The sequence below is a fragment of the Carassius carassius genome, chromosome 16 (genome assembly GCF_963082965.1).
Source record: "Carassius carassius chromosome 16, fCarCar2.1, whole genome shotgun sequence".
In the NCBI taxonomy this organism is placed as follows: domain Eukaryota; kingdom Metazoa; phylum Chordata; class Actinopteri; order Cypriniformes; family Cyprinidae; genus Carassius; species Carassius carassius.
In genome coordinates this window covers 24,714,527-24,726,828 of record NC_081770.1, presented here as the reverse complement: position 1 = coordinate 24,726,828, position 12,302 = coordinate 24,714,527, and the positions used below count along the sequence as shown (strand labels likewise).

At 39.0% G+C, this 12,302-nt stretch overlaps 1 protein-coding gene across 1 annotated transcript; it reads left to right on the top strand.

The window, feature by feature from the left end:
* The first annotated feature begins 94 nt into the window (after positions 1–94).
* Positions 95–11,790, top strand: LOC132159994 (calpain-1 catalytic subunit-like). The gene is made up of 22 exons (XM_059569688.1): positions 95–226; positions 2,037–2,283; positions 3,214–3,283; positions 4,456–4,574; positions 5,241–5,374; positions 5,450–5,618; positions 5,712–5,795; positions 5,882–5,967; positions 6,037–6,111; positions 8,268–8,428; positions 8,507–8,676; positions 8,781–8,792; positions 9,200–9,411; positions 9,566–9,605; positions 9,695–9,760; positions 9,842–9,899; positions 9,986–10,050; positions 10,228–10,296; positions 10,385–10,463; positions 11,171–11,284; positions 11,371–11,429; positions 11,565–11,790. Exons 2-22 carry the CDS (start codon positions 2,038–2,040, stop codon positions 11,589–11,591), a joined length of 2,115 nt encoding a protein of 704 aa, XP_059425671.1. The 5' UTR covers positions 95–226; position 2,037; the 3' UTR covers positions 11,592–11,790.
* The last annotated feature ends 512 nt before the right edge of the window (positions 11,791–12,302 follow it).

The following is a 12,302-nucleotide window of genomic DNA, read 5'->3' as shown; positions in this document are numbered from 1 at the left end:
ATTTAGAAAAGAGGCATTCCCGGTCCCTTTAATAAATCTTGCTTAGAGGCCGTTTATTCGACCCCTCCGCTGTCAATCATCGTTAGCCCCTCCCTCATGGGCGTGGCCGTGCACTGCGGTATCCTTCTTGTTGTCTCTCATCCGCACTGATCCGTTTATCATTCTCTTTTCCGCTATTTTAAAACGCACCAGCTGGGCTGATAACCATAAACACAACTAAACGTCGGTAAGTTTAGCTTCACTTTTCCATGTTAACTGTGTCTGACATCCGTCTATTATGTGTCAAAGAGGGACACCTTCGCCCTATATTTCCAGCAACAGACGAACATTTTCTTTTTCAAATAGCTTATTTCTTACATTTCTAGCAGTGCTTGTGAATCGGTCTTGTTAATTTCTAAGTTACATTATACACACAATGAACATCAATTATTCATTGCCTTAGGGCGTGCATCATACTTGCATTACATGTATGTGTGTATACAATACATTCATTCATATTATTACATTACTAGGTTTGTGTAGGTTGGGGTCATCTGAACAAAACTGAACTGAGACTAAATTAAATATTATATTAATAGCACTATATAAAGCAGCATGAGTAAATATGTGCAGCTGTTTTTGAGGGTGTTCATTCATCATCTAAAACAAACACCAGAGTGCTGATGCTCAGTCTGGCCTATTGATTTCACAAGTCAGCTGACATTTAGTATCAGTGGGCAATGTTGTGTTTACATACCACATTATCTACTATCCATTGCAACTCGGTGAAAAAAACTGGTTAAAAGTTCATTAAAACTGCATTTGGAGAATGCTACCAGTTCTACTGGTGGTGGATGAGGAGATACCCCCTGACTATGTAAAGCGCTTTGAGTGCCTAGAAAAGCGCTATATAAATATAATGAATTATTATTATTATTACTATATATAAATGTGATTTAAAGTTACATGTACATTTACACACTTACATGATGCAGGCAACACAAAAGTACAACAAACTTCCCTGGTATTATTTTTTTTCTTCTTCTTTTTTAGAGACATACCATGGTAAAATAATTTGAAGTACCATACTATCACTGTACCAGATGTACATGCATTTTGCAACATAAACATGAAAGTAAGCAATGAGCTGATTTCTCCTACTGTTCATTATATTTCTAAATGACCTTTTTCTCCTCAAGCTCGTGGCCCACACAAGGAACCTGAGGTATATTCCCTCTCTTGTCTTTCTGTAGTTGCAGTTCTAGAAAAAAAACAATTATGAACTAAATGTTTAATGCTAGCATAGTTATCTTAGCTGGGTCTATGTGGTTTTCTTTAGCTATCACTTAGAGAACTGCCCTCCATGGACATTATCCCTGAAATCATGGCTCATGTAAGTAATTAGGGTCTGGCGATGTTTTTATGTACTATTTTTATTTTTTTTGTTCTGCAGAGATGATGGGTAACCATGTTACAAGACAACATGGAATTAGCCAGTCATTAGTAAACCTCTCTCCAACCTCATTAGGGCGCTAACTGAGTGTTTGTTGTAGAGGGCATTTCTCTCAGCTAGCTGGACTAAAAGCTTCACGAATGCTGCTGTACTAATAATGGCAACTTGGCTGACCATAAGCAGACATAAGCAAGCATAAGCCTTTTAGCACCAGCACTTTGCGCTAAATGCTCAGAGACACTGAATGCACGCTGTCGAATGATGATGCTATTTCTGTGCTAGCTTCTAGTAACCAGTCTCCATCTGCCAGTGTTAAAGTTTGTAATCAGAAGGTTGCAGGTTCGATTCCCACAAGAAACCCAGTTGCTATAATAATTTAAAGGGAAGTTAATCTAAAAAGGGTTGTTCTGTAATAGTTTACTGTTCTTGTTCCAAACCTCAATGACTTTCTTTTTTTTCCTTCTATGCAACACAAACCAAGAAGTGTTTATTCTTTTCCATGTTACAAAAAGTGAATGGGATAGGGGTTTGGACAAATATGGGATTTACTTTGGATTGAAGCATGTGTTAAAATGGCTACTTCCTTATTTTTGGTGCACTACAGCATGTATTCAATTGGAGGAGTGTCGTCGCGTATTTACAAGGAACGGCTTCAGGCAGAAGGGATGGGAACCAATGACAATGCAGTCAAGTTCCTGAACCAGGACTATGAGGAGCTGAAGAGAGAGTGTCTGGAGAGCGGCAGGCTGTTTGAGGACCCCTGCTTCCCAGCCGTGCCTCAGTCACTGGGCTTCAAGGAGCTCGCGCCATACTCCTCCAAAACACATGGTGTGCAGTGGATAAGGCCCACTGTGAGTGTCGCAGAGCACGTCCTATGCAAACAGCATGCTATCTACTACATACAACTGCACATTTGAACACTTATTGATTGAGAGGGAGTGGGAAGACAACGATTGAGAGATTATGTTAAGTTAGACTCGATCTCTTATTTCCCACATTAGAACTAAGACACAACAATGGGTTCTAACTACTAAGACAAGTCTCAAGTTTTTATTTTAGCACAACTTGACACTTCCATTGATTGGGATGGAAAAGAGCATACAGAAAATGAAATGGGAGGAACAAGATTGAGAATCTTCATGAGCTATCATTTCCCATATGAGAACCAAGGTGTAACTCCTGGTGTTAATTAATGAGACAAGGTTCTTGCTTTAATTTTTGCCATTTTTTCAGTTGTGTATGATTGATTGTTAGAGTAGAGAAAGGCCATGAAATGAAGTTGGAGGATCAAGATTGATAAATTACATGAGCTAGACACTCCTTTCTCACAAGCAAACCAAGGCAAAACTACTAAGCCATGGCTCCAACAGTGTAGGTATCACGTAAGTTAGAGTTAGGTTTAGTTTAGCTCTTAAAGAGTTAATACTTAGGCCTACTTTCTAATTGAATTACAAAAATTACATATATCTATCCTTCTTTAGAAAAATCTCTTTTAGAAAAGTTTTATATAGTTTATGGACTCTGTATCCTTATCCAACCTCAAACAATATTTTCATAGCTTATCTGGTAGTATCTGAGTATGTACAATATACCTGTATGTACTCAGAATGCTTTGCATTTGACATTAAAAGGAGAAATTGAATGAAAACATCACCTCACGGATACAGTTGATATGAAATCATGAAAGAAGTGTGTTCTGTGTTGTTTTTCTGGGAAAGTAGCATGCTTCGGTTGAGGTGCTGCTCTTAAATGTTTTTTGTTTGCTTGCGTAATATTCACAGGAGCTGTCAAACAACCCTGAGTTTATAGTGGGTGGAGCCACACGCACAGATATTTGCCAGGGAGCCCTAGGTGAGTATGTACTGTATTAGCCTGGGTGTGTATGTTTGTGCATGCTTGCACACGTTAGCAAACTGAATGTCAGGAGCTTTATTTGTGCTTCAGTGCAGTTTGGGCGATCCGGCAGCTTTAAATCCTAGCAAAACAGAGTGCGTCTGGGAACTTCACACATACTGCTGTCAAACGCTGCCACACAAATGTAGAAACCGTAGACTTTCTTTTGAACGTGCCAGTTATGATATTTGCAGAAAAGCACACAGCATATAGACATACACAGTGATGTATTAGCATGGACGTCAACAATATGGAATTTTAAGATAGATAGATAGATAGATAGATAGATAGATAGATAGATAGATAGATAGATAGATAGATAGATAGATAGATAGATAGATAGATAGATAGATAGATAGATAGATAGATAGATAGATAGATAGATAGATAGATTTTGTGTACATCACTGGAATACTATACTATATCATCCAATCAGAAGCCAGAACTGGAACTACAGGTTTCATTTTACTGCATATATTATATATTTTGGATGTATGACCACTGGTTTGATGAATTAACTAATTGCAAATCCCTCTTAGTCAAAATATGATTAATAACACCTCTATGATCATAATTTGAAGTGTTTTCTGTTGCTTTTAAGAGAAATTTGTGTTGGGGGGCAGATGTGTGTGTGTGTGTGTGTGTGTGTGTTTTCTGTCGGTGGGGAGTGGCTAAACATGATTTCTGAGTGGTGAGTCACAGACACTGGTGTAGCATTCGAGGACTCTGGGATCGCTGGCTGCAAGCCACAGCTCATGGTGTGTGTGTGTGTGAGAGAGAGAGAGAGAGAGTGTACACTCATGAGTCCCAAATAAAATGATTGTTTGTTCAGCAAACACTGGGAGGAGGAGGATGGCGAAACTTATCACAGATATGCATTTTATTCATGACGTGGTTCAAGCCTCTGCAGTCAGAGGGGTTTGGCTTTCACAAGGGTTGTTTGAGATAAAGCAGCTTTCATCCAAAGTAAATGTACAATACTGAAACTGCTGTTATCTCGTTGTACAAACACATACCACACCCCCTTTCTGGCTGTGGGTGGAGAGCTCCCCCTAACGGGGCATTGTAGTACATACAAACATTATCCACAATAATTTTGGGATTTCCTGTGGTAATTTTTCTCCACTCAGGTGACTGTTGGCTGTTAGCTGCCATCGCATCCCTGACTTTAAATGACAGGCTGCTTCACAGAGTTGTTCCTCATGGACAAAGCTTTACGGACGAGTACGCCGGCATCTTCCACTTCCAGGTGCACAGCCGACGTGTAGAACACACATTAGCAGAAACAATACAAATACAAAGCTCTTAAACTTCTGCTTTTCATTCTTTATTTTGATCATTTCCTATTTTTTAACTATAAAAACGTATTTTTTATTAAATGAGTAGTTCACCCCAAAATAAAGATTTGTTGAAAATGTACAAACCCTCTGGCCATCCAAGATGTAGATGAGTGTTCTTCTTCATTGGAACAGATTTGGAGAAATGTAGCATTAGATCACTTGCTCAGCAATGGATCCTCTGCAGTGAATGGGTGCCGTCAGAATGAGAGTCCAAACAGATGATTAAAACATCACAATAATCCACATCACTCCAGTCCATCAATGAACTTCTAGCGAAGTGAAAAGCTGTATGTTTAAGAAATTCATCATTAGGACATTTTAACTTCAAACCATTGTTTCCGGCTGCATCAGCTGTTTGGACTCACATTTTGACCCATTCACTGCAGTGGATTCATTGGTGAGAAAGCAATGTAATGATTCATTTCTCCAAATATGTTCCATTGAAGAAAGAGAGATGACTGATGGATCCACATCAGGGAGTCATTTTTCAGCAAATTTTTGTTCTTTAATATAGGCAACATGTATTTTTATCACAGTATTTGTCTCACTAATTTGTATTATCCCATGTTCCACAGTTCTGGCAGTTTGGTGATTGGGTGGACGTTGTGGTCGATGACCGTTTGCCTGTGAAGGATAAAGAGCTGATGTTTGTTCACTCAGCAGAGGGAAATGAGTTTTGGAGCGCCTTGCTGGAAAAAGCCTATGCCAAGTAAGTCTCTTCCTCTGTCTTCTTCTTGGCATATGACAGTCATAGGGACCATAGCATGTGCGTGTGTGCCCGTAGGCTGAATGGCTCATATGAAGCTCTGTCGGGAGGGTCCACCACTGAAGGTTTTGAGGACTTCACGGGTGGAGTGGCCGAGATGTACGAGCTGCGTAAAGCTCCCAAAGACTTGCACCGCATCATTGTCAAAGCCTTGGAGAGAGGCTCACTGTTGGGCTGCTCTATTGATGTGAGTCCCCACAGTGCCTACTACAGGCCTGGAGACAAAATGCACCATTTATGGATCCATATACTAATTTTTTGTGTGTGATTTGTCTGGTAGATCACCAGTGCCTTTGATATGGAGGCTGTAACTTTTAAGAAGCTGGTGAAGGGACATGCGTACTCCGTCACGGGTCTCAGAGAGGTCAGGATCACCTCTAAAATGTATCTTGAGCTCAGTAGGTTACCATTACTACGGTTTGCATCAGACCCATGTTGTTTTAATTTTAGGTGAATTTCCGTGGCAGCAGAGAGAGGCTGATCCGCATCCGAAACCCTTGGGGGCAAGTTGAATGGACAGGGGCTTGGAGTGACAAGTGAGTCGACCAGTCAGAATGCATTCAGATATTCTTGCTCATAGTGTAACACTTACATTTAATTTCCAGTTCTTCTGAGTGGAATGGGATTGATCCAGCAGAGAGAGAGGAAATGAACAACCACATGGAGGATGGCGAGTTCTGGTAAATCTCCACAGAAATTGGATGTTCATGGTTCTCACACCTTTAACTATGCACTCTCTATTAGGGCAAAGAGTCAGTCCCAAAAAGAATCAAAGATGTTGGCATTTGAAAGTCGACTCCAAAGCTTTGGATTCCTATGCATGAACTGAATTGTCTATTACCTTGATTACCAAACTACTACACATCCCAGAAGAGCTGCGACTGCTAAACAGGAGGATTTTTATTTATCCCAATCACCTAAATCTTTGGTTCTGTTCACAAAAATGACTCGTTTGGATTCATTCACTGATTCAATCAGTGACTCTTTCTGTAGGTTTAATCATCATGGGTTTCTGAGTTCTGTGAGTATTTTAGTCATTGATTTTCTTTTTCACATGTAAATGATATATTGTAGATTCATAATTGTATAAGGTTTGCTGGAATCTGTTCTTGGCATCAACTCTTTCAGATTCAGAAGTTCAGAAGCTGAACAGCCGTACTCTATATACAACCCGAATTCCGGAAAAGTTGGGACGTTTTTTTAAATTTGAATAAAATGAAAACTAAAAGACTTTCAAATCACATGAGCCAATATTTTATTCACAATAGAACATAGATAACATAGTAAATGTTTAAACTGAAAAGTTTACAATTTTATGCACAAACTGAGCTCCTTTCAATTTTGATTTCTGCTACAGGTCTCAAAATAGTTGGGACGGGGCATGTTTACCATGGTGTAGCATCTCCTTTTCTTTTCAAAACAGTTTGAAGACGTCTGGGCATTGAGGCTATGAGTTGCTGGAGTTTTGCTGTTGGAATTTGGTCCCATTCTTGCCTTATATAGATTTCCAGCTGCTGAAGAGTTCGTGGTCATCTTTGACGTATTTTTCGTTTTATGATGCGCCAAATGTTCTCTATAGGTGAAAGATCTGGACTGCAGGCAGGCCAGGTTAACACCCGGACTCTTCTACGACGAAGCCATGCTGTTGTTATAGCTGCAGTATGTGGTTTTGCATTGTCCTGCTGAAATAAACAAGGCCTTCCCTGAAATAGACGTTGTTTGGAGGGAAGCATATGTTGCTCTAAAACCTTTATATACCTTTCAGCATTCACAGAGCCTTCCAAAACATGCAAGCTGCCCATACCGTATGCACTTATGCACCCCCATACCATCAGAGATGCTGGCTTTTGAACTGAACGCTGATAACATGCTGGAAGGTCTCCCTCCTCTTTAGCCCGGAGGACACGGCGTCCGTGATTTCCAACAAGAATGTCAAATTTGGACTCGTCTGACCATAAAACACTATTCCACTTTGAAATAGTCCATTTTAAATGAGCCTTGGCCCACAGGACACGACGGCGCTTCTGGACCATGTTCACATATGGCTTCCTTTTTGCATGTTAGAGCTTTAGTTGGCATCTGCTGATGGCACGGCGGATTGTGTTTACCGACAGTGGTTTCTGAAAGTATTCCTGGGCCCATTTAGTAATGTCATTGACACAATCATGCCGATGAGTGATGCAGTGTCGTCTGAGAGCCCGAAGACCACGGGCATCCAATAAAGGTCTCCGGCCTTGTCCCTTACGCACAGAGATTTCTCCAGTTTCTCTGAATCTTTTGATGATGTTATGCACTGTAGATGATGAGATTCGCAAAGCCTTTGCAATTTGACGTTGAGGAACATTGTTTTTAAAGTTTTCCACAATTTTTTTACGCAGTCTTTCACAGATTGGAGAGCCTCTGCCCATCTTTACTTCTGAGAGACTCTGCTTCTCTAAGACAAAGCTTTTATAGCTTATCATGTTACAGACCTGATATCAATTAACTTAATTAATCACTAGATGTTCTCCCAGCTGAATCTTTTCAAAACTGCTTGCTTTTTTAGCCATTTGTTGCCCCCGTGCCAACTTTTTTGAGACCTGTAGCAGGCATTAAATTTTAAATGAGCTAATTAAGTGGATAAAAGTGTAAAATTTCTCAGTTTAATTATTTGCTACGTTATCTATGTTCTATTGTGAATAAAATATTGGCTCATGTGATTTGAAATTCCTTTAGTTTTCATTTTATTAAAATTTAAAAAACGTCCCAACTTTTCCGGAATTCGGGTTGTACTAAATGATTGCCTCTATTTCCCTTCACATTATTTTACCGACGCTCTGTTCTCTGGCCACTTCAGGATGCCATTTCAGGAGTTCAAACGTCAATTTTCTCGTCTGGAGATCTGTAACCTCACACCAGACGCTCTGAGTGAAGATTCTCTAAATTTCTGGAACACGATTAAGTTTAACGGGACTTGGAGGAGAGGAAGTACAGCAGGGGGCTGCAGGAACAACCCCAGTAAGATCAAATCACACATTCCTAATGAATCGCATGCATCAGCAAAACTGTATTACACACGTGTTTATTTTTCGTCAGATACATTCTGGATAAACCCTCAATATAAGATCACACTGCTGGAGGAAGATGATGATCCTGAGGATGATGAGGTGGCCTGCAGCTTCCTGGTGGCCTTGATGCAGAAGGACAGGAGACGTTACCGCAAGCAAGGGCAGGACATGCACACCATTGGCTTCGCTTTATATGAGGTTGGAGGACAAAGGCTGAGACACAATAGTCACATACTTTGTAAAATATCATTATTTTCACTAATTTGTTATTCACTAGTCTTATATTCCTGTTTTTTTTTTAGGTCCCAGAAGAGGTATGGAATCTTTTCATTATTACAGGAATTTAAGGTGAAGTGTGTAATTTTTTGAATGTTAAAATACTTGCTTGTAATGAGGAGAGATTTCAGTTAAGCCATTAGCTGGTTGATTTTCTCGAAATGTATGAAGACTGTCTCTGTGGTGTTTTCAAAAAATTCCTCTGTTTGAGTTTTTTGCTGACCCACTATAGCAACAGTGGCTTAACCAATAGCATGAGGTTGGGGCGGAGCACTCTGTTTGACTGGCCAATGACAGACAGGGAAGTGTTCAGGAAACCTGTTTGAAAACAATATTTTTTGTCAAATCTACACAGAAATGACACACTTCAACTCTAAAGTACATTCAATTTCTAATTGTTGTGAACAACCTGTGAAATAGACTCTTCATTTCTTCTGTTTCTTAGTTTCGTGGCTCCCAGAGCGTTCACCTCAAGAAGGACTTTTTCTTGCGTCACTCATCCTGCGCTCGCTCAGAAACATTTATTAACCTGCGGGAAGTCAGCACACGACTGAAGTTGCCACCTGGCGAGTATCTCGTAGTCCCTTCCACTTTTGAGCCCGGAAAAGAGGCTGATTTTGTCCTGCGAGTCTTCACTGAGAAACAGTCAGAAACTCAGTAAGTGACTGGACTGTTCAACTAAAACAACAGTGGAACAAAAATATTTATATGTACTTATTATTTTTTTTAACTAGCTTATATGTTGTTTTTTTAATTGTGTAGCATCAGTTCAATATAAAAAGTATTTCTTTCATTTTCCTATCTTTTTTAGAGAAATGGATGATGAGATTTCATTTAACTTGGAAGATGAAGTAAGGACTTTCAAATAATCTTAGCTACCACAAAAACCTGAAAACCACCAACAAAACACACACTGCTCACATTTTCTTCTTATCGACAGGAGGAGGTTTCAGAGGAGGACATGGAAGACTCTTTTAAAAAGCTGTTTGCGCAGCTGTCTGGAGAGGTGTGTTTCTGTCTATCTGTGTTTTTCATTAATAATATTGTGTATCCCATTAGATTAAACTTGATCTAAACTCTCTCGTAGGACATGGAGATTTCAGTTCATGAGCTCAGGACCATTCTGAACCGAGTGGTCAGCAAACGTAAGCTCAGCTGACACTTTTAAGTGTTCATGTTTGGTTTGTGTCTGTGTACTTGAGAAGTACCTCCGCTCTTCTGTGTTCTTCAGACAGGGACGTGAAGACCGATGGGTTCAGTTTGGAGTCGTGTAGGTGCATGGTCAGCCTGATGGATGTATCCTTAGATTGTAAAACCCTAAGCAACTTTTGCTTATCTAATAGTGTATATATATATATATATATATATATATATATATATATATATATATATATATATATATATATATATATATGTTTCATCTGATTATTGAGCCTTTGGTAGATTTTGTTGGGCTTGACAGATCAAACTCAGAAAGATGGCAGTGCACGGCTGGGAACTGTGGAGTTCCAGATTCTATGGAATAAAATCAGGAAGTGGCTGGTGAGAAACTCATCAGGCAACCTTCCCTACATCATATGAATACTGTAGTATGGTGGCAAGTCAAACCTTTTTTTTTCTTCATTTGCAGGGTATTTTTAGACAGTTTGATCTGGATAAATCTGGCACAATGAGCTCGTATGAAATGCGCCTCGCCGTGGAGTCAGCTGGTAATCTTTGACCATGATATCTTTTTGTTTAATAGAGATTAAGGAGGAGAATCGACCCAGATTTGATTCAAATCTGATTCTAGTCACGCTTTATGTGTTTGATTCACTGAGAGTGATTCGTTTGTGAATCGGACATTGGTGGTGGTGTTGTATGTCTTTGAATCACTGAAGTGAACCTGCTCACACGTTAACTATTGTTTCACACCGACACTGGCAGTAGGCAGTGATTAATGGTCGATTTTAGGATTTCGAACTATGTTTGCGTTTAATCTAAACGAAGCTTTGAATCAATTGAAACAACTGCTTTTCAAAATGATTCACTATTTTGAAGCGCACGAAATACCACACGCTGGTGACATCTGCTGGGCAAAACTATTAAAATACAACAAAAACAGCTTTTACAAACACGCTGCAGTTGTTTTATTTAGAGTATAATCTATTAAATGCAATTATGAATCACTTAATGGCATTAAATATGGAGTATCTGTGTAATATGTATAATATCTGTATCAGGGCTTGTTCAATGGAGAGCTTGGTTCTACAAGATAATAAGAGACTATAAACTACTAGCTACTTTTCCTTTAAATGATAAATTCATTGCATTAAAAATGTCTACATATATATATATATATATATCAAACTGTTCTGAGATTGGTAGTTTAATTCAAAAGCAAGGCCTTAAACTGATACCTTTTCTTTCTCTGCAGGTTTTAAACTCAATAACAAGCTACATCAAGTAATTGTGGCACGGTATTCTGATGGAGATACGATCGACTTCGACAATTTTGTCTGTTGCCTGGTCAAACTGGAGGCTATGTTCAGTATGTCATTTACACATCTAAATCTGTTTTTACAAACTTTGCTAATGTTTCACTAAACGACTCATTAATGTCTCATTATTTAACAGGGACTTTTAGAGAGCTGGACAAAGAGGGCTCAGGCATCGCAGAGCTCAATGTTAGCGAGGTGGGTCGTTTCTTACCTTCTGTTCACCTGCACTATTCAAAATGGTGAAATGTTTAATAAGTAATGCTTTAAAACTTAATATGGTATATTTCCTCAAGTAAAGGAAATGATTAGCTCTTTTGCTCTGTCTTACAGTGGCTGTACCTGACCATGTGTGGTTGATGTGTGAAGATCATATCATTCTGGAATAGAAGGGGTTAAAACCATTCCCTCAGCTGCAGCTTTAATCCATTACACCCAGTGATTCCTGAGCAATACAGTGCATACTGCCTTAAAACACATCCAAACAAACCCTCACATGAGCCTATAGGGCACTGTATGCCTTTTGGTTAAAAAATGGATATCCTCAAGAGGAGTTTATCAATTATGTTAACAGAAAAATACATTGCAGCATGTCAGAGAGAAACTTAACATAGCTTTATGATTAAGAGCATGCCACTAACCACATGCTGTAGGTTAATTAACTGTATACCTCGCATACGTAGCTTAACTTAGCATTTGAAGTTTGCACCGTTAAGGCCTTGATAATTAAAGAAATGTAATTTTTATTTGATGTAGTCGGTGTATGATTTTGATAGCATTTATGATCACTGTGATGTGCTTTGCAGTTATTTATTTAAAAAATAACTTCAGTTCTTATAGGATGATCAGGGAATTGTGCTACACTAGATTTTAAGCTGCTTCTTAATTTATGGAGGTGAAAATAAAGGATATAAATATAACTTCTTGGTATGGCTTTTCAATAGAACTGTGAGATTTACGTTCAGAATTAAGAAAAAAAAGAAGTCATAAATCTGAATTTCTACCTCCTAATTCGGACTTTATATACATACAAATTTTTATTTTAGTTAAACGGTGTCGGGAACGAGCTTC

Coding starts and splice junctions, on each gene's coding strand:
- LOC132159994 (XM_059569688.1), top strand. CDS start 2,038: ATGTATTCAATTGGAGGAGTGTCGTCGCGTATTTACAAGGAACGGCTT. Junction 8,429..8,506: donor GGGCTGCAGGAACAACCCCA/GTAAGATCAAAT, acceptor ATTTTTCGTCAG/ATACATTCTGGATAAACCCT. Junction 11,285..11,370: donor CAAACTGGAGGCTATGTTCA/GTATGTCATTTA, acceptor ATTATTTAACAG/GGACTTTTAGAGAGCTGGAC.